At 39.6% G+C, this 27,355-nt stretch overlaps 1 protein-coding gene across 2 annotated transcripts in view; it reads left to right on the top strand.

The window, feature by feature from the left end:
* The window catches only part of SOGA3 (SOGA family member 3), a 43,683-nt gene extending 16,690 nt beyond the window's left edge, over positions 1-26,993 (top strand). The window contains exons 5-8 of one of the 2 annotated variants that reach the window (XM_058735188.1): positions 18,425-18,496; positions 24,076-25,251; positions 26,013-26,051; positions 26,683-26,759. In XM_058735188.1, coding sequence (XP_058591171.1) covers positions 18,425-18,496; positions 24,076-25,251; positions 26,013-26,024 — 1,260 coding nt within the window. In that variant the 3' untranslated portion in view covers positions 26,025-26,051; positions 26,683-26,759. Of the gene's footprint in view, positions 1-18,424; positions 18,497-24,075; positions 25,252-26,012; positions 26,052-26,682 lie in introns of both variants that reach the window. The other variant, XM_058735187.1, reaches the window with a different exon arrangement.
* Positions 26,994-27,355: the final 362 nt, after the last annotated feature.

The following is a 27,355-nucleotide window of genomic DNA, read 5'->3' as shown; positions in this document are numbered from 1 at the left end:
CTTTTCACATCATATACTCTGCTCCATTATCTTCTGGCATTTGTTTTGGAGTGAAGAAATATGAGACTAGTCTGACTTTGATTCCTTTGTGGGTCAGATTGTTTTCTCTCTACATATTTATGGATATTTTGTCTTTACCCTTTCTATCAATCAGGATCCTCCAGTAGATGGATCATGTAAATAAGATTACTCACAGTGGTGTGGGCAGGATTAAGGGAACATGCTCTTAATTTGGGCTGGTGAGGCATTCAGAGAAGACTGGCAACACATAGAAATCATCACCACCTCTAGATATAAAAATGCTGCCAAGGAAATGATGTTACAGGGGCTGGTGTAAGCTGGAACTGTGGAGGAGGGGCTACCCGGTGGGAGTTGTCCTCTGGAGGGTTCTCAGCAAGATATGGTGTTGACAAAGTGAGGGAGTGAGGAGAGATACTGTGAACTATCTTTCCTCCTACCCTCATTGCTCAGCATTTCTGCCAGTGCCTTCTATTGGCCAAACTCAACCAGAAGGCATGTGGCAGGGAAGAGAGCCTGGGCAGAAATATATGCAGAGGGCAGCCTCCTGAAGCACAGAGCAGGACAGAGAAGGGGCAAGAATGAGTCTGGATAGCTAAGGAGAATAACCAGTTCAAAATTATTGCCGGGACATATCTAGGTGATGGTCTTTGTGGACTCTTTAATCTGAAAATTGACATTTATTAATTATCTCAGAGGAGCGTTCGTGTAGTATAGGCTTGTCAATCACACATACTCTATTTTCTCTCCTTCACATTTTCTTCACTTTGTGCCCCTTATGACTATCTTCTCATTCATTCACCTTCTTTTTGTCCTTTTAACCTGTGCCCTTGGACAATTTCTCAAGTTTGTTCTCAGTATCAGGGAGTTAATTTTCTGGTATGTCAGTCGTGCTGTTTGAAGACTCCAGGGCAAAATTTGATTCTTGCATTGAAGCTGAGTGTTCTCTGTGAGGTTTCTTATTCCCAACACCTTCCTATTTTTCAGATCTTAATCTCCCCTATCATCTTCTATTTTTAGTTTATAGAGGCCATGTTCATTATCTTAGCAAGGATACAATATTCCTAAAGCTATCTTCTGTTTTCCAGAGTAGTTTTTAGACATATACTTTTTGGGTTTTTCCCCCCTTTCTCTTTAACTGAATACCTTTCTCTTAGCTTCCCCAGTATATTTTATTGTATGCAGCTTTATTGAAATGTATTTTACATACCATAAATTCATTTTAGGTATAGAATTTAATGTTTTTTAGCAAATGTGCAGGGTTGTGGAACCATCTCCATAATACAATTTTAGAACATTTCTATTGCTCCCAAAAAGATCTATAGTGCTCACTTGCAGTCACCTCCTGTTCTCACTCCTAACCGCAATCAAGCACTAATCTGTTTTCTAAATCTATAGCCTTGGGGCGCCTGGGTGGCGCAGTCGGTTAAGCGTCCGACCTCAGCCAGGTCACGATCTCGCGGTCCGTGAGTTCGAGCCCCGCGTCGGGCTCTGGGCTGATGGCTCGGAGCCTGGAGCCTGTTTCCGATTCTGTGTCTCCCTCTCTCTCTGCCCCTCCCCCGTTCATGCTCTGTCTCTCTCTGTCCCAAAAAAAAAAAAAAAAAAAAAAAATTAAAAACGTTGAAAAAAAAAATAAAAAAAATAAATCTATAGCCTTGTATTCTCTGAATATTTCATACAACTGTAATCATACAAGTTTTGGCCTTTTGTATCTGGCTTCTTTCACTTAGCCTAATGTTTTTTAGGCTTACACATACCTTGTAATGTATATCAGTACTTTATTCCTTTTTTATTTCCAAATAATATTTGAATATGCATGTATACATACACCACATTTTGTTTATCCATTCATCAGTCGAGGGACATTAGTTTTTTCCCCCCATTTTTGTGAATAATGCTACTGTGAACATTCACATAAAAGTTTTTGTGTGGACCTGTGTTTTGGTTTCTCTTGGGTAGGTATCTAAGAGAATTTATGGGTCATACGGTGCAGTTACACTTAACTTTTTAAAGAAACTGCCAAACTGTTTTCCAAAGTGGCTGCATCATTTTACATTCTTACCAGCAAAGGAGGAGGGTTCAATTTGGCAACACCCTGGCCAACTCTTATTGTCTATCTTTTTTGTTACAGCTCTTCTTTTGAGGTTTATTTACGTGGCATGTCATTGTGGCTTAAATTTGTGTCTCTCTAATAATGTTGAACATCTTTTCCTGTGCTTATGTTCCATTCATGTATCATCTTTTGTGTAATATCCATTCAATTTTTGGTTCATTTTAATTGGATTGTTTGTCTACTTATTCTTGAGTTTTAATATAAACTTCACATATTCTGGGTACAAGTCTTTTATCAGATGTGTGATTTGCAATGTTTCCTGTGTCGCTTGTCTTTTCACTTTCTTTATGATGCCATCTGCAGTGCAAAAGGTTTTTATTTTGATGAAGTCCAACTTATGAACGCTTTTCTTATATCATTTATGCTTTTCATGTTATATCTAAGAAATCTCTGTCTAACCTGCAGGAAAATGACTACTGTTTTTCTAAGAGTTTTACTACTTTTGGCTATTACATTCAGGCCTATGATCCATTTTGAGTTAACTCTTGTGTATGGTGTGAGTTAGGCATCTGAATTCATCTTTTTGCATGCGGATCTCCAATTGCCCCAGCACCGTTTGTTGAAAGATCCTTTCTCCACTGAAATGCCTTTGTCCAATGCACTTTTATCTCTTTTTCCACTTCTTTTTCCTTTTAGAAAATATCGTTGTATGTCAAACTTTCTTTTTTTGAAAAAAAATTTTTTTTTAACGTTTATTTATTTTTGAGACACAGAGAGACAGAGCATGAACGGGGAGGGTCAGAGAGAGGGAGACACAGAATCCGAAACAGGCTCCAGGCTCTGAGCTGTCAGCACAGAGCCCGACGCGGGGCTCGAACTCACAGACCGTGAGATCATGACCTGAGCCGAAGTCGGCCGCTTAACCGACAGAGCCACCCAGGCGCCCCTCAAACTTTCTTTTTAAATTCAGTGTTGGCTCCAGATACTCACTGTGCAATTTTTGCTTCGTTCCTCTCACTGCTCGCTTTCAGACCCAGAGTTATAGCACAACTTGATATGCACAGTCCTAACCCAACATCTGATGGCTGGTAGACATCTATCTAGTTCTGGCCTTTTCTGAAGGAATATGAGAAACTCTACTACTGTAGCGCTCAGGCATGTTATGAGGAAAATTTGAATCTTAGAAAAATGTGAAGCATCTTGTAGTTGTTCTTTTCTTACCTTTAGTATGTGAAAAATAACAAACCCCAATTTGGGTGTTCCCAAGGCTTTTCTGCCTGTATTTCTACCCGTGAAGCTCTGAGTAAGAAAAGAATATATCTGGGGCGCCTGGGTGGCTCAGTTGGTTGGGTGGCTGACCTCAGCTCAGGTCATGACCTCTCGGTCGGTGAGTTCGAGCCCCGAGTTGGGCTCTGTGCTGACAGCTTGGAGCCTGGAGCCTGCTTCAGGTTCTGTGTCTCCCTGTCTCTCTGCACCTCCCCCACTCGCACTCTGTCTCTCTCTCAAAAAAAAAATAAATAAACATTATTTTTTTTTAAAAAAAGAAAAGAATATATCTAATGATTCATTGCCCAATTAATCATCTAGCTCTTTCCCTGCTAGAGTATTGGAGTATTGCAGTTTTAACAGCCTGAGAGCTGCTGATTGCAAATGAGCCGAGCTCTTTCTCCAGATACATGATAAAGCAGTACCTGTGCTATATCTATGCATGTGCTGGGGCAAGTAGGGTTGGGATGTAGAAGTGCTGGCTGGCTAGTTGTCTGTTTTTTAATAACTTTTTGAGGCATGTTTGTTACATGTCATATAATCATGTTTTTTACATGTCATATAATCAACCCATTCCAACTATGCAATTCAGTGATCTTTAAGTAAATTTTCCAAGGCATGCAATTACTACAAGAACATTTTCATTACCTCATAATATTTCTCATACCCACTTACTGTTAAACCCCATCCTTCCCTCCCTCTTGCGACTCCAGACAACCATGAATCTGCTTCCTATATCTATTGATTTGCCCTTTCTAGACATTTCATATAAATGGAATCATACAATATGTGCCTATTACATCTGGCTTTCACTTCACGTAATGTTTTTGAGATTCATCCATGTCATATCATGTATCAGTAGTTCATTCCTCTTTACTTTTTAAAGTTTATTTACTTACTTTGAGGGAGAGACAGAGGGTGTGAGACAGAGAGAAAGGTAAGGGCAGAGGGAGAGGGAGACAGAGAATCACAAGCAGCCTCCGCACTATCAGCACAGAGCCTGATGCGGGGCTCGAACTCGAAACTGTGAGAACATGACCTGAGCAGAAACCAAGAGTCAGACGCTTAACTGACTGAGCCACCCAGACGTACCATTCCTTTTTTAAAAAATTTGCTGAATAGTATTGTATTGTATTGTATGGACACCATATTTTATTTATCCATTCACCAGTAGGTGCACATTTGGGTTGAGCTATTATGAATAATGCTTCTAGAATATTCTTGTGTAAATCCTTATGTGAAGACACGTTTTCATTCCTCTTGGGGATATACCTGAAAGTGGAATTGCTGAGTCATATGGCAAACTTGTGTTTAACCTTTTAAGAAACAGGGATGTTTGGTTTTGATTGGTCTGCATTTCCAGTTCTGTTTCAGACAGTAAAGGTTACACATAGATACATTATGTTTCTTTGTTGAATTCCACTGATGCTACTGTTGAAGGAAATTTTTCTCAGATTCTGGAAAATGCTTGACTGTTAACCTCAGTTACCAGTGTTACTGCATCTATATTTTTATCTTTGTGTTCAAGTATATCTTAGTAGAGAGAAAGTGATAAATTTGTGTTATATTTGGCCAAAATTCTTTTTTTTAATGTTTTATTTATTTTTGAGAGAGAGAGAAAGAGAGAGGGAAGAGGAGGGTCTGAAGTAGGCCCCATGCTGACAGCAGATAGCACGATGTGGGGCTCAAACCCATGGGCTTGAACCCATGAACCCCAAGATCATGAACTGAGCCAAAGTCAGCCACTTAACCAACTGAGCCACCCAGGCACCCTTATATTCACCCTAAATTCTTTCTAATTGACCAGCAATGTAAATGGTAAGTTTTCTTTAAAAAATAATACCTAAGGGAGCACTTAGTCTGTTAAGCATCCGCCTGTGGCTCAGATCATGATCTCATAGTTCGTGGGTTCAAGCCCCGCATTGGGCTCTGTGCTGACAGCTCGGAGCCTGGAGCCTGCTTTGGATTCTGTGTCTCCCTCTCTCTCTCTGCCCCTCCCCCACTTGTGCTGCCTCTCTCTCTCTCTCTCTCTCTCAAAACTAAAGAAATAAACATGAGAAAAAAGAGAGTTAAAAAATAATAATACCTTAAGAAATGAATCTAGTTCATCTGTGATTCCTATCCATAACTTCCTTAATATATGGAATATTTTATTTTTATTCCATTTATATCTCATGCTCTTATATTCATGTGTGTATTCCCCCTAGGTAGGTACTTATTTATTATTTATAAAGGCACTACTATGTGTGTAGCTGTTAAGTTGTTCTCATGTCTAAAAAAGATGCATGTCCACATGTGTCTATCCTTTAGTATTATATCAAGGGACTAAGTAGATTTACTTAGCCTAGAATATGGTCCTTGTTTTTGTTCAAATTCAAATTTCAGAAATCTAATGATTGTCCATTTATTCCAAAATTACTTTAAAATGAACTAATTTGGTCAAATACAATACAGTTCCAAAGGATATTACAGTACCTCTTAATATGAAGTAAAAGCAGATTGTAACATTTCAATGAGTATGTGTTCTCTAGTGATGTCTATAATAGGTTTCAAATTGTATGGTATATAGATAGAAGTTGCAGAGATTCTGTTTGTCCCTGTGTTTTATAATCCACTGAGCAGTGTTTAAGATATGCTGAAATTCCTTCCAGGGCCTAAAACACATACGTATATACACATGTATGTTCCAACACATATATACATATATTCACATATGCACATAGATATGCACACATACTCATACTCGTTTGCTCTATGAATGTGAACATACACATAAACACAAAACACACTCCATGGATGTATTATTTGATTTTAAGAGCTTGGGTTCAGTTTTTTCCTTATATCTATTGATTTGCCTTTTCTAGGCATTTCATATAAATGGAATCTTACAATATATGTCTATTATGTCTGGCTTCGGATGAAGCTTTTTAAAACATACTCTGTGTTTTTTTTTATTAAACCAATTACTTCTGCCCTTACTTTCTCTGTCCTTAAAAATGGAAAAGGGCCAGTTCCCAGAAATAGTTCATTGTCACTGAATTAAACCATGGAAACAAGATTTTTCTTTTAATCAATTTAAGAGTTGCACACAAAACTCTTGTAATCATACTTTATTCATGATTTTTATTTTCTTGGCACATCAGAGAGACTATAAAGACTGTGATTGTCATGCTTTAGTCATAAATATTTTCATGTTTTCATAAATTCGTTAAAAGAAATTAACTCAGTCTTCTTTTTTTTAAACTTAGTCTTTCTTCTTATGCCATTTGTTTTCACATTATTTCAACTATGTCATAAATACCTATTATACTCTAAAACATATCTAAGTGGAATCCTCCTTAGTAGCAATCAAGAAAGATACAGGCAGGGGCGCCTAGGTGGCTCAGTTGGTTAAGCAGCCGACTTCGGCTCACGTCATGATCTCGCGGTCCGTGAGTTCGAGCCCCGGGTCAGGCTCTGTGCTGACAGCTCAGAGCCTGGAGCCTGTTTCAGATTCTGTGTCTTCCTCTCTCTGACCCTCCCCCATTCATGCTCTGTCTCTCTGTGTCTCAAAAATAAATAAACGTTAAAAAAAATTTAAAAAAAAAGATACAGGCAAAGACAATCAGAATGATGTCGACATAAGAGAGTGCACATTAATAAGATGAAATTTATATGAATAAATGTGGAGGTCCTATAATGTGATTTTTTTTAATTTACACAAATACAAAAGGATAGAAATATAGCTATTTACACAAAAAGAGGCGAAGGGAGTTTCATTGACCAAAAGCTATGTATGAGACCATGTCATATGATGAATGCTTAAAAGAACTGGGGAGTGGGGCGCCTGGGTGGCTCAGTCAGTTAAGCATCCAACTTTGGCTCAGGTCATGATTTCGTGGTTTGTGGGTTTGAGCCCCACATGGGGCTCTGTGCTGACAGCTCAGAGTCAGGAGCCTACTTTAGATTCTGTGACTCCCTCTCTCTCTGCCCCTCCCCCGCTCACACTCTGTCTCTCTCTCAAAAAAAAAAAAAAGAAACATGGAAAAAAAAAAGAACTGGAGAGTGTGTTTATATATGTATATGTATATATATATATATATATATATACATGTATATATGTGTGTGTATATATATGTATATACATGTAGTATTTATGTATGTATATATATATATATATATATACACATACATAGATACATACACACACACAGACACACATAGAGTAAAATCTTGGATTGCAAGTAACTTGTTCTGTGAGTGTTCTGCAACTAGCAAACATTTCTAATAAATTTTAACTTGATAAACGAGCCATGTCTTTCAATACAAGTAGTACATGAGGCCAAACATCACATGATCACAACTGAACCAATGGTTCTTGAAATTCACTTTGATATACAAGTGCTTTAGATTACAATCATGTTTCTGGAATGAATTATGCTCGCACACCAAGGTTTTACTGAATATGTATAACCTGAAGAAGAAAATACTTGACATGTGATCACATATGTGACATTAGTGGTCCAGGTCCACTGCCACTGGAGGGCCAAACAGGTTATATAAATGAGGGAAGCTGCTTTGTTAAGAGTGATGGAGCAAACTGGATATTGTATGTCTTAGTATTTAGTTCCAACCCGAGGATGTCATGCCATAATCAGACCTAACTTTACCAGACCTTCAGATTTTTCAAGCACAACTGGAGATCTTGATTTTTAAAATGTAAATTGTCCACATTTTAAAAATTGGCAACTAATTCCAAAATTTTTAAGGCACAACTATGGGCTGTCACCTTTTAACCTAGTGTAGGAATTATTCCATAAATTTATATCTGCTCCTTTTCAGTACATTTCAGGAATGATGGAGAATTCTGACCTTTAAAATTTCACCATAAAATATCTTAAATGTGTAGAAAGAATCATTTTAAAGTACCTAAGTACTCACCCCTTAGCATCCTGCCACTTCAGTGGCAATTGTAATGCACTTTCTGCATATTTCTCACAAGATTCTGAACAAAATATTCTGTATTAATAAGGTAGAAGCTATTGAGACACTATATAAAAAAGAGAGGACAAATCATCATTTCAACTTATAAATGCTGGCTGCAGGTTTCCCCCCTTCGGGTCATTATAGAAAAGGCCATAAAAACCTGCTACCACTACAGAGCCATAATTTTCTAAATGCATTTTAGCTGCCAAATGCAATGGTGCTTAGAAATCAATTCATGAGCTATAGCAAATTAGAAGTGAATATAAAGCTTTGTATTTGCTGAAGATATTCATAGCTTAGTAAGTATACTAAGTAAGTATACTATATTGTGGATTATGGGTTCAAGGCATAAAATAATTTTTTAACAAGTATTATTTCAAAAGTGATTAACCAGGCTTTCAGATTTAAAAAAATAAACTCAACCTGGAAAGCTTTGTGTCCTAAATCTATTGCTTGTGTGAGACTTTCTGAGGCATTTGCATGGCTCCTATCCAAGTGTAATATATGATACGAATAGCAGAGAAGCATTGATTATTATGTTGTCTGCTTTTTAAAAGCAAGCTGGTCTTACTTTGGGATCAGTTTACTATCATAATTTGGAAGACCCACTAACAACCTATACCCTGCTCCAAAAGAGGGTTTCTACAATGATGTGAGAGTTTCTTATATTAGAAACTCTCTTGGGGCGCCTGGGTGGCTCAGTCGGTTGAGCGTCCGACTTCAGCTCAGGTCACGATCTCGCGGTCCGTGAGTTCAAGCCCCGCGTCGGGCTCTGTGCTGACTGCTGAGAGCCTGGAGCCTGTTTCAGATTCTGTGTCTCCCTCTCTCTCTGACCCTCCCCCGTTCATGCTCTGTCTCTCTCTGTCTCAAAAATAAATAAACGTTAAAAAAAAATTAAAAAAAAAAAAAAAGAAACTCTCAACAGTAGCCTTGAGCCCCTTGGGGGTCCTACAGTAGCTCAGAGAATACAAAGACTAAGTCTTTCTAAGGATCCAGGAGTTGTTTTGATCATATGGTATGAAGCACACAATGGATAACAAGCAGTTATTGGTTCTATGTCCAACGTGGGCTTGAACTCACGACCCTGAGATTAAAGGTTGCGTGCTCTACCGACTGAGCCAGCTAGGTGCCTTTATTGTATCCAAACCTAACTTTTAAAAGGGATATTTTTCAAAAAAAAGTTTTTTATAAGACCCAACTATTACAATATGGACTCCAGCTTCCTTCCAAGTTCACTTCCTCTGGTTCTATAGTAACCACATCCCATTAAATAATGAACCTTCATTTCTCTCTCTCTCTCTCTCTCTCTCTCTCTCTCTCTCCCTAATATTTCTGGGATTAAATTCAAAATTAATTTTCTGGGATTAAATTCAATATTTTGCTCTTCAAGTTACTGGCTGCTTACCTGAATTTCACTGTACTTACTAATCATGGAAAGTGAGTTCCAATGTAAAAACATTGAAGCACTATTAGCAAGCAATATGCTAGGAAAAAAGCAGAAGAGTTCCAAAGTAATTATTCGTACCAAACAATGACTTTCATGAAAGAAAGATACTGTGCAGCTCTAGAGCCATTCAAAGCCATGTGGCCCTGAGATAATCCTGATTCTTAAAAAGACAAAAAGATTCAAATGTTTCTCTTTCATTGGTATCCTGGCTTCCTAGCATGCTCTACAAAGTTCACTCATTAGTATTCCCTAGCAATAAAGAATTTATACAACTCTCTAGTCAACCTGACCTTGCTGTAGCAACCTGACCTTAGCACAAAGGGAGAAAGGTGAAGGAGTCAAGGAAAGGAAAACTTAGTGGATTCTTTTACTTAAAAATAAAATAACTAAGACAAATCTGGTACTGGTTTAAGGTTTTACAGCAAGAAAATGAGCTTTTCCAGCTTTTAAAAGTGTTCATTTAGGCATTCACTGGAGGTAAAAAAAAAAAATGAACAACAGCAACAACAACAACAAAAAAAAAACACAAGGTTTGGAAGCTTCATAACTCGGAAGATAGGAATGGGCTTGTAGGATAGAAAAGGAGATGACCTCCTGGCAGAAGAAGGTTGATTTATTCCTGCAGAACTGGGGCTCCGCCTCCATGATATACACTTCTGTATGCCAGATCTGCCTCTCCACCTCTGTGACACGTACCTCTGTGTCAACATGCAGAAGGGGATCACTATCTTTCCTAAGAATGAAAAGTGCACAGCTTTTTAAATTTATTAGTATCTTATAGGAACAAATTCCGGATTTGAACTGTTGATCAGTTTCCGTTTCTGAATCTTCCAAGGTTGTTTCTTGGAATAAATGAATTACTGGTTTCTTTCTTTTACTCTCTTCTCCATTCTGTTCTTTTCTGAATTCTGGTCTTCTTAACTAACAAGCATTAGAAATTTGCAAAATCTAATCCTTACGTTACAATTAAGGATTGTCTGGGTACAGCTTCCTTTAAATGCTTTATGTTTCTATTCTGTAAATTGGCTTAAGTAGAAAGTCTTTTAAAGTTAAAGTTATTTTTCTTCCCATGCCTGGGAAAGCTATACAAACAAAAGAACAAACAATTTGATAAAACTTTAGTTTTAGTGGAATTGACAGATATGTTAAAGAAACCTAGATCTAGGGAAGCACTGTAAATGTTATACATCACATCTTCCTTAAAAGGAAGAATAAAAGCTAAGTTCAAATGGAAAAAATACTTCAAAAATGTGCCGAGCCAGACTGTGTAATAAACTTGACTGTTAGGATGAACTTTATTAGCTTTTAACTCCTATCACACCTTGGTGCTAATTGAACACCTACTTTTATCAAAAGAAGCATCTGCACTATAGAACTGAAAGGTGGCCTTTTATAACAATTTATTTAAAGCTCAGTTTTATTAAAAAATACTTTATGGAATCAAAATATTGTCAAAGGCAGGGGAAAAATAAAAACAAGGTAAGTACATTGAGCTTTATTAGTTCCTGTGTTTGATAACCCACTTCTACTCTTTTTCTTGACTTTTTACATGGGCCATTTGCTTTTCTGGAATTTGAATAAGGGATTTTTTTTTTTCTTTCATAAATATCAACTGGGACTTTTTTAATTCCAATGGTGAAACATGGTTGAAAAACGTATCCACTTTTGCTTTGTAACCATTTAGTGGCTTAAAACAACAGTCATTTATTTACATAATTCTATGGTCCTCTATATGGATTATTGTGGTCTCAGTTGGGTCCTGGCATTTACTTTTGGCCAGCTGTCAGCTCAGAGGCTCTGCATCTGGAAGTTTGCTGACTATCGTCCAGGTCAGTGGGAATAACTAAGCCATGTGACTCTTTCCGTCCAGCAAACTATTCCACCCAGGCTTATCACATGGGGCAGCGTGTGTCCAAGACACAGTGAGCAGAGTGTGCAAGCGTCTCTTGAGGGTAGCATCAGCGTCACCTCTCCTACCACATTTTACTCCCGCCATATTTTATTACTCCAAACAAGTCCCAAGTCCAGCCCTGTTTGAAGAGCCGCGGAAAGAGTCTCTGCCTCTTAATGGGGCACATTGCAAATGGACTGCCTACTGGAAAGGGAGAAATACAACTAGTTTTGTGAATAGTCTTACTGTGGAAAACCTAATCACTAATGTAAGTCTTAAGTCTAACGTATAATAGACAGTGGTTGGAACCCAAAGGTTAGGTGCCTTTATGCCGATAATTTCCTGACTATTTTTTGTAAACCCTTGGTGAGTTAGATAACACGGAAAATAACTTAGTTCACATCAGAATATTCACATTGGTGAATATTGGTGAATATTCACCTTGGTGTTTCTCCAAGGTGAGGAAAAGGGAAAGAGTGGGAGAGTCATTGACTTGGTCCTTCCATGAGTGAGAGCAAAGAGAAAGAACTTTAGAAAGCAACTTGGAGAAGAGTCTCTGTGACCTGGGCTTGAAGCCAAGGCTCTGGAGACTTTGAAGGTCAGCACCAGAACACAAACTGTGTGAGAGGAGCTGCTGAGTAGAAACCACAAAATCAGCCACAAAACCAAAGAATGTTGGTATCAGGTATCCTTTACAAATGAATTTCAGAGCCAAAATCTTAATTTTTGACACTGGGGAAAGTGGGATTGGTAAAAATCAAGAAAAATATTAGAGCGCTGTGAAGGTATATCGTATGTCCCATTTTAAATACTTTTTCAGCTCATCATTTTTGCTCTTTAGGTTTTTTCTATTAAAAAGTTTTATTTTTATAAACTTTAAATGGAACTTTGGACTTTTATTTCTTTGTTTTAACCTTCTACCAACTTCTTGGATTCGAATGCTTCAAAAACAAATGTGTAAGAAACCAGGTCTAAGTGGTGGTCTCTGCATTCAGTTGATACTGTCTGAGCAACTACTTCATTCCAGGTATATTTCTAAGAGCCGGAGCTGTAAGGAACAATACATAGTTCCTGCGTGGGTGGAGCTCACGTTGCAGGATGAGGAGATAGGCATGAATCGAATACACAAGTCAGATGGTGAAAGGAGCTATGAAGAAAAATAAAGCGAGGTTAGGACGACAAGCAGTGCATGGAGCAAGAGACTAGAGGAGGTATTTTGTATGGAGTTATTTGTTGTTTTGTATGCAATCGTTGAGGAAGGACTCTGATTAGGGACCCCGAAGGAGTTGCTGGGGTGGATATGGGAGTGTAGGAAGGAAGAGTGCTTGTAGGCAGAGGAAAGGCCCCTCTTTGGAGCCTGCTTGGCATGTCTGAGGAACCGCAAGGACGTTGGTGACACTAGAGCAAGGAAAGCAGGGGAGGAGAGTGGCGGCAGATGAGGCCGAAGAGCTTGTTTGGAGGAGGTGACGGAAGGTCTGCGTGGAGCAGAACAGTGATTCTCAGAGCACACTGTACTCACCGTGGGAACTTTGGGGAAAAAAAAAAATGCCTGAGCCTAACAGTGAAATATTTTAATTGGTCTTGGTTGAAGACTGGTGAAGTCTTTTTAAAACATTACCGGGATAAATCCAGTGTGTAATTGAGGTCTCCTGTGCCTTAGTAAAGCATGGCTCTGATACTGAGTAAGGTGGAAAACTGCTGGGAGATTTTGCACAGAATGGCACGACGGGATAATCCTAGCTCGCTTCCTTCACCCACATTCCTTTTGGGCCCCAAGATCCTGTCTTCATATAGAGCTTGGGATCCTGCTTCACCCTTTTAAGGGAGGTGGTGGAGAATGTTTGTGAGCAAGATCTCTGGGCACTCTTGCCAGCCTATCCTCTGCCAGACTCTCTGGTAGGCATCCAGGATATAATAGGATGGAAAGGAGGAAAGACTTCTAGAGCCTCTCCTGTTCCCCTTCAAAACGGGATGAAGCCTGTTTTAGTCCATTTCAGCTGCTATAACAAAGCACCACATACTGGGTGGCTTATAAACAACAGAAATTTATTTCTCACAGTTCTGGATCTTGGAAGTCTGATATCAGGATGCCTGCATGGCCAGGTGAGGGCCCTCTTCTAGGTTGCAGACTTGTATACTCACTGGACAGAAAGGACTGGGGTGCTCTCTGAGTCTCTTTTGGTAAGGGCAATAATCCCATCCATGACCCATCCATCCCCTTATGACCTAAGCACCTCCCAAAGGCCCCATCTCCAAATGCCATCACATTGGACATGAGGATTTCAAGATAAGAATTTGGATGGGGGCGGGGGGGGGGGGACGTAAACATTCAGACCATAGCAAAGCCAAGTTCCTGCTTCTTTCAGTTTTCCCCCAGTCTTAAATTGGTAATCCCCATTTCTCCTTCCCAATGTTGCCCTAAGTCGCAATATTTATAGGACAACTGTGAGAATCAATGAGTGTGTATGTCACTTCTGGTGACTCCTATGTTAAAAATAGAAAAATACATTGATTGTGTGTAATGTATGCAAACTAGTGCCCCAAGCTCACGCAGCAGTGGTGGAATAGCATAGAGAAGAATATGCTCAGAAATAATATAATCCTGTACTTTTCTTCCTTTGGAGGAACATTGTAACGTCATTGTTCAGAACAAGAGCTCTGAAGCTGGATAACTTACCTCGGGATTCAACCACTTACTAGCTGATGATTTTTCCTTGGTGTGCTTCAGATAATGGTGCCAAACTCCTAAGACGGTTGCAAGATCAAATGAGTACTTACATACTAAGCAATTAGAAATGTGCACAGCAGACATTTAGTGCTCATAAATCCTAGATATTAATACAGTTATGGTTTCCTTCTTGATTTCATCACTGTACAAATGGATCTCTTTAATTTTATCAAATACATAGGAGACTTTTATATATACTCTGTCTTTCGGTGCCATTTCAGACAGGTTGTTTAATCGCTGAGAACATCAAGATGCTACCTATCAAGAAGCGGACCAAATTTCAACTGAGGAAAAAGGGCAGTCTCAAAACAAACAATTGTTTGTTTAGAACACAAACAACCCATTTTATATAATTGCTGTGCAAACATATTTTTTGGGAAAAAGTCTTGAATTCCTGGCCTTCACATGGATAAAAAGAACAGCAGTCTCTTTTGGGCTAGTTGCGGCAGGGAATGCAAAGAATTAAGACATGGGCAAGACATGTTTTCAACATATTTATCTAGTAGGAAGCGCCTACTTCGAGAGCAAAGATGAAATGTGAGATTTCATTCTAGCATCCCAAACTGCTTCCCTGAAGAGGTGCCCAGATGACGAGGGGGAGATGATGAAAATTTATACTCACAAGAAAGACTGGATTTACATTATTTCTCCAACTTTCCCTATCCAGATGAGCCTCATCTTTGTTTTATTGGAGTCAGAAAGTTAATAAAAACTTGCTGGAAAATGAAAAGATGATGAAATATTTATTGAACATTTAAATGTGATTATTAAAGGTACTTGGACTAGAGGTGCCTTAAAGGCTGTGTACCTTTATTCAGGAAGAAATCTTTTTTCAGGGCTGTGGGTTTGACACCTTGCTTGATTGCTATTCAAATAAAAGTAAAATAGAAAATGCCTCTTAGGAAACGATGGCCTTGTTTCAGCATTTCTCCTATATTAATTTAGAGGGCTCATTTTAACATTGCCCACAGGATAAAGTCTAAATTTCTCAGCTCCACAAGCTGACCTCAGCCCTGTAAGTGCCTTCTTTTGCCTCACCTCTGTAGTGCCTCTGCCTCCATTACTTTTTGTCAGAAAGGCAGTGAATGTATAAAGACACACCCATTCTCCTGACTCTTTGCTTCTTCTTTTATTTGGTTTTATGTTTGTTGACATTTTGTACATCCTTCAAAGATCAGCCATCTTAGATGATTTCCTCTGGTTTCTCCAGATCTGGGATCATATCTGCTTCTTTGTCCTCTCGATCTTTTGTTCTTCATTTATTGCCCTTAGTTAATTCTGTCTACTGTTTTAGTTAATTATCTGCATGCTTTTAACCATCATAAAGTTAGCTCTTTGGTGGGGAGGAGAATAAAATATTGCTCAGTCATATTTGTATAACTATATAGTATCATTTATATGCCAGAACCCAACAAATATCTATGGAATGAATGAAAAATAAAGACCCCCTCCAAAAAGCTCTCAGAATTAGAACATACCTCCCCTCATTTCCCTTGTATGATGGCCCTTTACCTCATGGCCATTGGAACTTCTACTTTTGTGTGTATGTTTCTTCTGTGACAGTCTGATTATGGATGCTTTTTTCTTGAAACAACCCTATTCAGTATCCTTCAAGATCTGACTCATGCCATCACCATCATTTATTCTCCTTACATTTTGTTACAGACATACTGAATTGTTTCCCAGAAACGGTTTTTCCACATGGAAGGCTTTGCTCTACCCTTTCTGCTCTTCTCTTTGACTGGCTTACTCCTCTTCTTCCAGATTCAAGATAAGATATTACTTCTTTCTGGAAATTATCCTTAGCTCCCCACACCATCTCCTCCCCAGAATTACTTAAGCCTTTCTCCTTATGATCTAGTATAATAAAGATCAAAATGACTTGGGTCAAAACCTGATTCTGCTACTTGTCAAGCAATGATTTCAGACCAGTGCTTCTCAAACTTTATCATGCCTCAGGATCACCTGGAGAGCTTGTTAAATTGAAGGGATGTTTCAAGAATTAATTGAGATAATGTATGTAAAGTGTTTGACATGAATTCGTGCTCAATCGATGCCAGTTAATATTATCTTTACATTATCATTGCTTTCATCACACTGTAGTAAATTGCAGACCGAAAAGACCATTTACCAGGTAAATTAGGAACCTCATAATAAGCAGTGATCACGCTGGTTTTATTATTATTGTATCACAGGTACCTTATGAAGTGCATTAGTAAGCACTAATAAATGTATAAAAATATATTCAAAATAAAAGTATTCAGTAAATATTTAATAAAGTGAATTTGAGTGCTTCTTTGTAGGTAGCCCCTACGCAGACTGTTCCAGGATTCCCTAGTTCAGCTTGCTATATTCTTGGGTTTTCTTGGGACTGTTTTTGCTGATTGGTTTGTAAACCACTTTTGGTTATGGCGAATCAGTCCCCACAGCTTTTGTTTCTAAGATTATACAAGCAACATAGCATCTTTCTGTAAAGAAGTGGAAATAAGCACACAGGCCATTCATTTGGATCTGTAGTTTAAATTTCATACTGAATGCAAACAGTTGCAGCAATGCAGCCTCTGCCTTCTGGGCCTGAACATATGCCTACATTGAACACTGGATATGGGTTAGAAAGGAACATGGGAAAAATGTAATTTGAAGTTCTTTGCAAATTTCATGAAACCTCCTCTTTTGAGAAGCCTTTCCTGCCTTTATATTCGCTCTATATCCCCATCTTCCTCTTTGACCTCACAACCTCCTATTTTATATTTGTTCATTAGTTCAGCAAATATTTTTCCCAATATCTGTCATGTGATGAAGTACTATCCTAATAGTGGTGATGCCACGCTAAGACAAAGCCCCTGCTTCACAGAACCTAAAGCATGGCATTTACCAATCAGTATAATTGTTCGCTTCTCTGTCTCCCATGGTGTATTCTGAGCTTCCTGATGATAAGTGTACTATTTAATTGATATTTGGATATCCAGTACAATATTAGGTATATGGTAGGTATTCATACATATGGATTATTATTTATACAGAAGGACCCTTCTTATTATATTGGTGCTGAGAAATGGAACAGAGTACCAGGGATCGTATATTGCTGTTCCGTGAAAGGATTTGGCACTAGATATGTATTTTTTGACCTACAAAGTGTTGTTTGTCTGAATTTCAGTTAGGGCCAACCAATACAAAATCCAGATTCCTAGCTACTCTGGGAAAAGCCCACATTCCTGTATTGTACCAATCAGCTGAAGCTAATTCCCACTCAGCCTGCTCCTTTATTTATTTTTTTAACTTTATGTATTTATTTTGAGAGAGAGAAGGGAGAGAGCATGCAAGTGGGGCATGAGAGCGAGGGGCAGAGAGCGAGGGACAGAGAATCCCAAGCAGGCTCCGTGCCATCAACGTGGAGCCTGATGCAGGGCTTGATCTCACAAACCGCGAGATCCCGACCTGAGCCGAAATCAAAGTGAGACACCTAACCGAGTGAGTCACCCAGTCAGCCTGCTCCTTTAGAAAGAACATGTCCTCTCTATTTCACTGTAACCACCCCCTACATACTACACGTTTGTATGGGTATCTGTGTATTGTATTTGTTTGCGTAGATGTGTGGTGAGGAAAGAGTAAAATTGTTCCAATTCTACACAAACCCAGTAAAAGTTTGTCTTTACAAGCTTATAGAAACCTGCCTTTGACTGGAAATACCCTATTCTTCTTTTTTTTCCCCCTTTGGTGATGCAGAATGCTAACAAGGATTTGCTTTCATTTGGAATATGTCGCATATTGGGTCATCAGTCTGAATTTTATCCAGGTTGTTCTCTGCAGCTCCATGGTAGATTTCCTGCCCTTCCTCAGATTATTTAGATGATTGCCACTTACTCTTCTACTGTGAAGTATTTCCCAGTCCGAAGAAAAAATCTACGTGGTTTGGTGTTTTTTCCTCCTTTATGATTATTGAACTAACACTTTTTATTTGGCTTGGTTTGGTCACATGACATTAGACACTTAAAAACATAAAATGGAGTTAAAATGATAGTTCGCCAAACTAAATACATCCCTGCTTTGTTTCAGCTATCCTTAAAAAGAAGAGGAAGCAAAGATTTGCCAAAATCCGAAAAAAAGACTCAACAGACTCCCACAGAGGTATGTGGAGATAAAATTTCAACTGGTACATCAAGTACTATGCAAATGTACATAATAACGATCTTCGTCTGTAAGTGGACATGGTAGCCAGATACACTCATGCAAAGGAAAGTTTACATCCATTATGTACTATACATACAGGCAGTATAAAGCATTCAGTATCGTGGCTTGTAATGTTAACACTAACTAACATCCCTGTTATTGCTTTTACGCAATAAGCACATAGCAATATGCCATTTGTACCTTATGTATCGCTATGTTTGAGAAATGTACGCATGGGGCTAATCTTGTTCACTCATAATTAATAAAGTCAATAGAATGGGTGTTCCTATAGCATTAGGAGTGAGTAAAGAAAGGAATGTTGTAGGAAGAGGTGGTGAGGGGAGAGAGAGGCTGGTGATAAGAGCCCTAGAAGGAAGTAATTATCTATGCCGGTGATTAGAGAAGCAAAAAAAAAAAAAAAAAAAAAAAAAAGGAAACGAAGGAATAAAAATAAAAGTTAAAAGATGTATTCGGGGGTGTCTGGCTGACTCAGTCAGTGGGGCATGAGATTCTTGATCTTGGGGTTTGGGGTTGTGGGTTTGAACTCCACATAGGGTGCTGAGATTACTTAAAAATAAAATCTTTTAAAAAATGTATTCAACATGGGCTTGTTAAGAACTTTAGAAATATAGCCACAGTAAAGACTCTGAAAAGACTCTGAAAGCTCTGCTTTCAGGGTGAGCAGAAGGTACTAATGGATGTAATGAAGGAGATTTTAAGACAGAAGAGGAAATATCTGGGGACAGAAGTGACATTATGGCTCTCTAAAAACACTTAGCTAGTCAGGGACTTTTAATTGCATAAGTTGGAATCTCATACTATAGCATACCTTTTTTTAAAATTTTTACAAGGCATTTTCTCGTTAGATAATAATTTTACCTGAAGCAATGTTTAAATATCCAAATTTTGAAAAAGTTTGCCTCCATTTTTTTTAAAGCACAGCATAATAAATGTTTATCTTTCCTTTTCTTCTCTCTTCCTGCTCTGTTCTTAGTTAATATTTCTCCTGGTTCTGGCACAAGGACATTGATAGACTTTAGCAGTTCAAAAATCCCAGACAGTCTCATATTAAGATCATTACTCCACTTTCTATCTTTCTCATGGTTTCCTTAATAAATGCAAATATGCTCTGTCACTACAACTTTCTCACTCTGTCTTTGCCATAACTTTAGCCACCTGTCTCCATGTATTTTGCTAAGGATCATTTCACATGTTGCCATCAATTCTCTCCACCTCATTGAAGGAGAAGGGGCTATATTCTCCCTGTTCTAAAATCCTAAGTCAGCTTTAATCAGCAGTTTACTTTTTTAAAAACCCACATGTGGCCTATTGTTATACTTCCTGTGTTAAAGTTTATTTATTTTTTTCAACCATACTCTCTTATCCAGGAATGCTTATCTGTTTCCAACTCTTGTTTATAACTTGTTTGTTTCTTAACTCTATGACCCTCCCACTCCATGTGCACTTGGGTACCTTTCTGTAAAAGACATCCACAGCTTTCATCAGTTTGTTAGTGGGACCTGGGATCTTACAGCAGTCAAGAAACATTGCAGTCCACCAGTTGTTATGTCATGGCCCAAATGCCTGGGAAATTCCTAAGTATGCTGTTGTGGCCTTTGAAGTCCCTGCTAGTGTTTCCGGTTCATTTATTTTCAGAGATCATTACCTGTAGGGTTTTTAAAAACCCACCCCAGCAGATTGGTCGGAACTGTCTCGGGTGGGAGATTTCAATTATAAAGTAGTCACAGATCATTCTATTGCTCAGTCAGGGTTGAGGACCATTGATTCTTAGATTACTGCAAGCATCCCATTCTATTGTAATTCTTGTTTACATATTCAGCTCCCATACTTAGCCAGGGGAGATTGTAGTCATGGGTCATGTTATTCATCTTTAACTTGTCAGTGTCTAGTGTCTGACACTGCAACATGTTCAATATGCACTTTTGGATACTCCTGTGTCCCCTTTTGCTAGGTTAAGCCAAATGAAATTGTCAACATGCTGTGATTTTGACCCAAGCAATTTCATATGGTTCAGCCTCCTATTATTTGTACAGCTTTGTACTTCATTTTTATTTGCTTCAGCTTCTCTGATGAATTGTTTACATGCTCCTTCAGCAGCACAGTGACTTTACTGAGAAATGGTTTTGCGTGACAATTAAGAACAGTAGCATGCCAGCTGTATGGCCTTAGATAAGTTACTTATTCCTTCTATGCCTTTGTTTCCTCATCTATAAAATGGGATCGTAATAGAGCATTCTTGTACAAATTAAATGAGTTTAATGCATGTAATTCATTTAGACTGTAATGTAGCTTCTGGCAGTGGCTGAGTCAAAGCCAGACTCCTCACTTCTTTTGGCCCCTCATCATCTTTATGCTCCCCTTCTTCACAGGTCATTTGTGCTTTCTTAAGAGTGAGTCTTTGGGTGCTGGGGTGGCTCAGTTGGTTAAGCATCCAATTCTTGATTTCGGCTCATGTCATAATCTCATGGTTCGTGACATTGAGCCCTGCATCAGGCACCATGCTGACAGAGCAAACTCTGGGTTTCTCTCTCCCTCTCTCTCTGCCCCTCCCCCTGCCTCAAAATAAATAACTAAATCAACTTTAAAAAAAAGAGTATGTCTTTAACATACACAAAAATAAGAGACAACGTGCTTCTCATTTCAAAGCATTACAATGTTTCTTGCCTAGCATTCACTGTGGAAAATAAGAGCAAGCATGTACTGCTCATTTGCTGTCAACCAGACACTTTCCCTACCATCTCTGATTTAACATTTTCAGCATTTACATACAGTATTTCCCTGCTCAGTTGCAAATGCAGCTACAATAGTTAGGTTACAGGCTGAGCCTGCAGGGCACATTAGCATACAGGGTTCTTAAGTTCTCGGCACTGCAGAAACTATCATTTTGTATCTTGAGAAGATTTCTTTTAAACAAATAAAAAATAGTGACTATCGTGCCCATCATTCTCCTTCCCTCATAGTGACTTTGTTACATGTAGTATATGTTCAAGTCTTAAAATAATATTTATGTTTTCATTCCTTTGGGCAGGAGAGCTTACATATACACAAATCAGATATCCTTCTTTTTTATACTTGCTTAACATAGCCTAGTAAGGTGTTACTCTGCTCCAATCTGTGGCTTATATCACATCCACTGCTGTTTGGGTTAGATTCAAACTGCAGCATTTTACTTTTTTTTTTTTTTTTTTTTTTACTAGCAAATAAATGCCTTGCCTTGCAATCAAGGAGTTCTATCATACGTGTAGCTCAACCTAACCCCCCAGTCTCCCCCACTCTTACTTCCCAACAAAGCCTAGTCTATATAAAAGCATATTTGATAAGCATACTGCTGCATCACGTTTCTATTCAAACATCGTTTCAAATTCTTACATGATATTTGACTCCTGCCCCCACCAACCCTTTAATCATTTCTTCTGGGTCTCTCTTTCTTTCCCTCCTCTTTTTGGTTGCTTTCAAAGCCATTGTCATAGCTTCAACCATCACCTCTACGCATTCTCATGTTCTCCCCTTTGGACCTGAAGTCTCTGCAGGGTCAGAATATATAATCTTTGTCATCTTGGGCCTGAAATTCCACTTGCCTGTTGATAGATGTTTCCACTATTCCACTAGATGGCCCTCCACTGACAGCCCTCAAAGACAGTAGTTTAATACACTTAGATCTATTGTGTTCATACCTGCTCCTCTTGGCTCATTCTCTATCCCTGTTATTAGCGGCCTCATCCATCAAGACACCTAAGCTGGAAACATCAGGGTTCTCTTTGCTCCTCCTGTTGCTGTGCTATTAAACATTGTAATGTGTCCTTGCTTTTATCCTCACTGAATTAGTGTGAGGGCCCAACACATAGTCTCTTGCAAAGCACCTTCTCTCTTCCCTTGTGAAATGGATTCTCATGTCAGCTCTACATGACGTGGGACATACATTCTCATTCTTCTCTCTTGCTGTGCTCCTGAGGTTCTCTCTTGTCTTTTCTCTGTGCTTCTGTCCTTTCTTCTAAACCTCTTCTAGAGGAAAGCATACAGGCCAACACATCTAATTTTTTTTTTTAATTTTTCCCCAATATCCTAATTTTCTTTTCTTGGGCTGCTTTTCTAGAGGCAACATATACAGTGGAAAGAATAAGAGTTTTGGAATCAGTCAGAATACAGATGTGCTCTGTCACTTATTAACTTGTGTTCTACTGGTTTACTAACCTCTCTGAAGCTCATCTCCCTTTTCTATAAAGTAGACCTAGATCACCTTCCTCACAGGGCTAATGTCAGGGCATAATAATATAAAGAATGGGATGGTCAGGCTCTGCACACTCAGCAGCTCTCAACCCTTCCGTACTAATTCTCATTAGCAGATGGGAGGACAGGAGACCTGTGCCCTGCTCTCTCCATCTCTTTTTTCATCTCTTTCATCTCATATTTAATGAGCATCTCTGGCAGAAGCTTATTATTCTCACCTTCACCACCAGTGGTTGCTGCTACTTTAGCACAACTCATCTGAAGCACCGCTGACTCATGGCTGGGAAAGGAAGGCATTTTTATTTCCACTTAAACACGAGGAAAACAAAACCCACAGAAGTTACATAAGTGACCCAAAGTATGTACTTAGAAGAGAGTTTTGGGAAACTGTCTCCGGGAGATGTGTCCATGGACAAATGTGCTTTGATATTAGCTCTGAGCCTGTGCTACCGTCCATTTACCAGACAGAACCAACTTTATCCATTTCAGGCTGATGGGGAATACATTTCACTTTTCAAGTGATCTGGATGAAACACTGTCCAGTTTCTCCTTGGACGTGCCAGGCCGGTGTTAAAATTCCCTTACTTTAACGCCTTTAAAAGGCAATTCTGCTTTGAATAAAGATGGAAGAAGAGATTACCCTCTTTGACCATTTAGAGTGATCATAAGCTTGAGAGTCAGGCAGAAATGAATTCAAATTTCACCTTTGTCTTTTGCCACTTACCAGCTCTGTAACCTTGAACAAGTTATTGAACATCTTTAAACCAAGTATTTCAATGAATACTACTTAGTAAGTTTACTAACGTTAAATTAGGTCACATGTATAAAGAACTTTACAGAAAATGGCTGAGAGTCAGTGCTCAGTAAATGGCAGTGAGCGCATGTTAAGTCCACGTTCCTTCCAGGGAATAGGTTTCACATTTATTTATAGACAGGGGAATTCATACCATGTAAAACATACAAAACAAACGTTATTGAAATGACATCCCAACAGTTGTGTGCAGTTACAACATATGATAATCGTTGAATAGTGATGACCACAGTGTTTCTCTTTTTATATTTCTTTCTCTTTTTGTTTCCAGGATGTGCTATTGTCCTAATTTTTTATCTGCCAAATCATCTTAAATGATTTGTAGAAAGTATACGTCATCTACTTTTCTCTCGCGCTTTGTCTGTCTCTCGTTGAATCTTAATTACAAGAAAAAGCCATTATTTTTGCAGGTGTCCTCTTTGTTTTCTCGATTTACATAAAATGATCTATTCCTCTTCCCTTCTTTTCCTCAAATGAGGAGGACAATGAAGATCTAAAATGCCAGCTGCAGTTCGTGAAGGAAGAAGCCGCTTTGATGAGAAAGAAGATGGCCAAGATTGACAAAGAAAAGGACAGATTCGAACACGAGCTTCAGAAGTACAGATCCTTTTATGGGGATCTGGACAGTCCTCTGCCCAAAGGAGAAGCGGGGGGCCCTCCCAGCACCAGGGAGGCTGAACTCAAGCTGCGGCTGCGACTGGTGGAGGAAGAAGCCAACATCCTGGGCAGGAAAATCGTCGAACTGGAGGTGGAGAACAGAGGCCTGAAGGCCGAACTGGACGACCTGAGGGGGGACGACTTCAACGGCTCGGCCAACCCCCTCATGAGGGAGCAGAGCGAATCCCTGTCGGAGCTGCGGCAGCACCTGCAGCTGGTGGAAGACGAGACGGAGCTGCTGCGGCGGAACGTGGCCGACCTGGAGGAGCAGAACAAGCGCATCACGGCGGAGCTCAACAAGTACAAGTACAAGTCCGGCGGCCACGAGAGCGCGCGGCACCACGACAGCGCCAAGACCGAGGCTCTGCAGGAGGAGCTGAAGGCGGCACGCCTGCAGATCAACGAGCTCAGCGGCAAGGTCATGCAGCTGCAGTACGAGAACCGCGTGCTTATGTCCAACATGCAGCGCTACGACCTGGCCTCGCACCTGGGCATCCGCGGCAGCCCCCGCGACAGCGACGCCGAGAGCGACGCGGGCAAGAAGGAGAGCGACGACGACTCGCGGCCGCCGCACCGCAAGCGCGAAGGGCCCATCGGCGGCGAGAGCGACTCGGAGGAGGTGCGCAACATCCGCTGCCTGACGCCCACCCGCTCCTTCTACCCGGCGCCCGGGCCCTGGCCCAAGAGCTTCTCCGACCGGCAGCAGATGAAGGACATCCGCTCGGAGGCCGAGCGCCTGGGCAAGACCATCGACCGGCTCATCGCCGACACCAGCACCATCATCACCGAGGCCCGCATCTACGTGGCCAACGGGGACCTGTTCGGACTGATGGATGAGGAGGACGACGGCAGCCGCATCCGCGAGCACGAGCTGCTCTACCGCATCAACGCGCAGATGAAAGCCTTCCGCAAGGAGCTGCAGACCTTCATCGACCGCCTGGAGGTGCCCAAGTCTGCGGAAGACCGCGGCGCCGAGGAGCCCATATCCGTGAGTCAGGTACAGTTCTGCCTATTGCGAGCCACGGCGATGGCGAGGCAGGTCCGCGGATTCGTGGTCCCTGGCGGGGCGTCTCCGCGCACCGACCTCCACGCCCCGCTTTAGGGACCGCCCCCCCCTTCCCCCCGCTCAGAGCCTCACTGGGCTTGGTGGCCCCACAGCACACTGTTTTCTCACACTGTCCTTCTTCAGGCCTCAGGTCTCCATAACCCAGTCACTTAGTAACGACCTCCCCGCTGTTGTGTTTAAAAAGGAAATGTGCACACACACCCTCAGTTTTTGTGTCAACATTAAAGGATGTTGAAGATACATCATTATTTGTCAGCATGTTCGGTACTACTCTACTGATTCTAACTGATCAAGCTGCAAGAAGATCCCAAATGGGAATCTTCAGTTGTAGATTTGCAGGTTCAAGATTAAACCCAAGATTCAAGTTGGGTTTAAAGTAATTTTTTTTCATTACTAAATATCCAGGAGTGTTGTATACCTACTGACAGATGTACAAACCCGCAGTAAAGAGAGGTGATACTGTGTTTAGAGCCCCACCAAGAGGAAAAACTGGAAGCCTCTCCTTTGCCGCGAATGGTGGTAACATGATCATTATTTCTAGAAACACATCACTGCCAGCTCTCTAGCTGAGAATCTCAGGACTGGGGAAGGAGTGTTTTACGTTAGCTTTAACGCAACGCTAATTCAAAGAAATAGTAATAACTATTCCCGAACAGGGAAAACCAGCATTTTTCCTTCATCCTAATTTGTAGAGGCACAACTGATGAATTGGACTGAGCTGCTCTAGCCAGGTATGGTGGCCAAAGACCCATGCATTTTGTCAGAATTAACCACATAAAAGAGAATTTGTAAAACATAGGCACTGCTACCTCTCTGGCAAGCCTCCTGTCCAGTATCCATTGGAGAAGCCACGGAAGTACAAGAGCATGCATGGCTTTTAAGACACGCAAGAGATTTACACTCAAAAATCAGTCACTACACAGAAGCATGACATTAAATTAACTGCCTGTTAGTCACAACTAGAAAAATTGCAACCCTATTGCTTATTTACCTTGCATGTTGCTCTGCTTTGCTATGGAAAAAAGTTTTATGATACAACTTGTTGGATTTTGAAATGTTAAAGCTTATTTTTTTTTCTCTAATTATGTCAAATAGTTGGTTTTTAGTTTCCTTGTAGCAGATTTTTGAACACGTTGAGCATGTGGGTTTTCAATTATACCTTCAGGGGGAAAAAATAGAGATCAGAGTGGGAGAAAGCACTTTGTATAATAATAAGAGGTTTCAGATTTTGTAAGTCTAGGCTTAAGGGAGGGTTCTTCATCTTAAATTGGATGAATGCTTAGATTAGTTAATATAAATTTAAGTTTTAAAAATTTTATTATTAATTAACTCTTCTCTTTGTCTCTGCATTTACCTTCCCAGATGTTCCAGCCTATCATTTTACTTATTCTCATTCTTGTATTATTTTCATCACTTTCTTACACAACAATATTTAAACTTGTCTTCCTTTTTACACTGTTTTTTGTACTGTAAATCTTTCATCATTTACCATTCATTGTAGTATTTTCAGTTTGTTTATTTTGTTCACCCTTCAAGACAAGAAGTAAAAGAAGTATAATTTCTGTAGTAATCAATGCTATAAAAACACTGAAGACTGCTTATTTCTTTAAAAAGACACCTCTTACCACTACCAAATTCAATAAGAAGCCCAAGCATTAAAGTATTTCAGGTAAGGACGTAATTGTGACTTTTTTTATATAAGTCATTGTAATATTTTTCTTTTGCATGTTAAGCTGTACTCTTCTTGATAAATAATCGTAAGAATGGTTGTAAAAATTGACTAAGTCTGTCAGTTATTTCTCAGTAGTTGACTATTATGATAACTGAAAACCTAGACATTCACGAGTTGGTGTCACATTTCAAAATATAGACAGATTTGTAAAGTAACTTTGCTAGATTCTATCAGACTAACTAGTTTTGATATCCAGTAAATGACAATGAAAACTATGGTGAACAAATGAAATGTGACCATCACAGAAACTCAATAATTTATTGCAATGCTGGTGGTATTCTGTCTAAAAAGATGTGTTCAGAA

The sequence above is a fragment of the Neofelis nebulosa genome, chromosome 6 (assembly GCF_028018385.1).
Source record: "Neofelis nebulosa isolate mNeoNeb1 chromosome 6, mNeoNeb1.pri, whole genome shotgun sequence".
In the NCBI taxonomy this organism is placed as follows: domain Eukaryota; kingdom Metazoa; phylum Chordata; class Mammalia; order Carnivora; family Felidae; genus Neofelis; species Neofelis nebulosa.
Note: the sequence above shows the minus strand (reverse complement) of the source record. Positions and strands in the feature narration are given on the sequence as shown.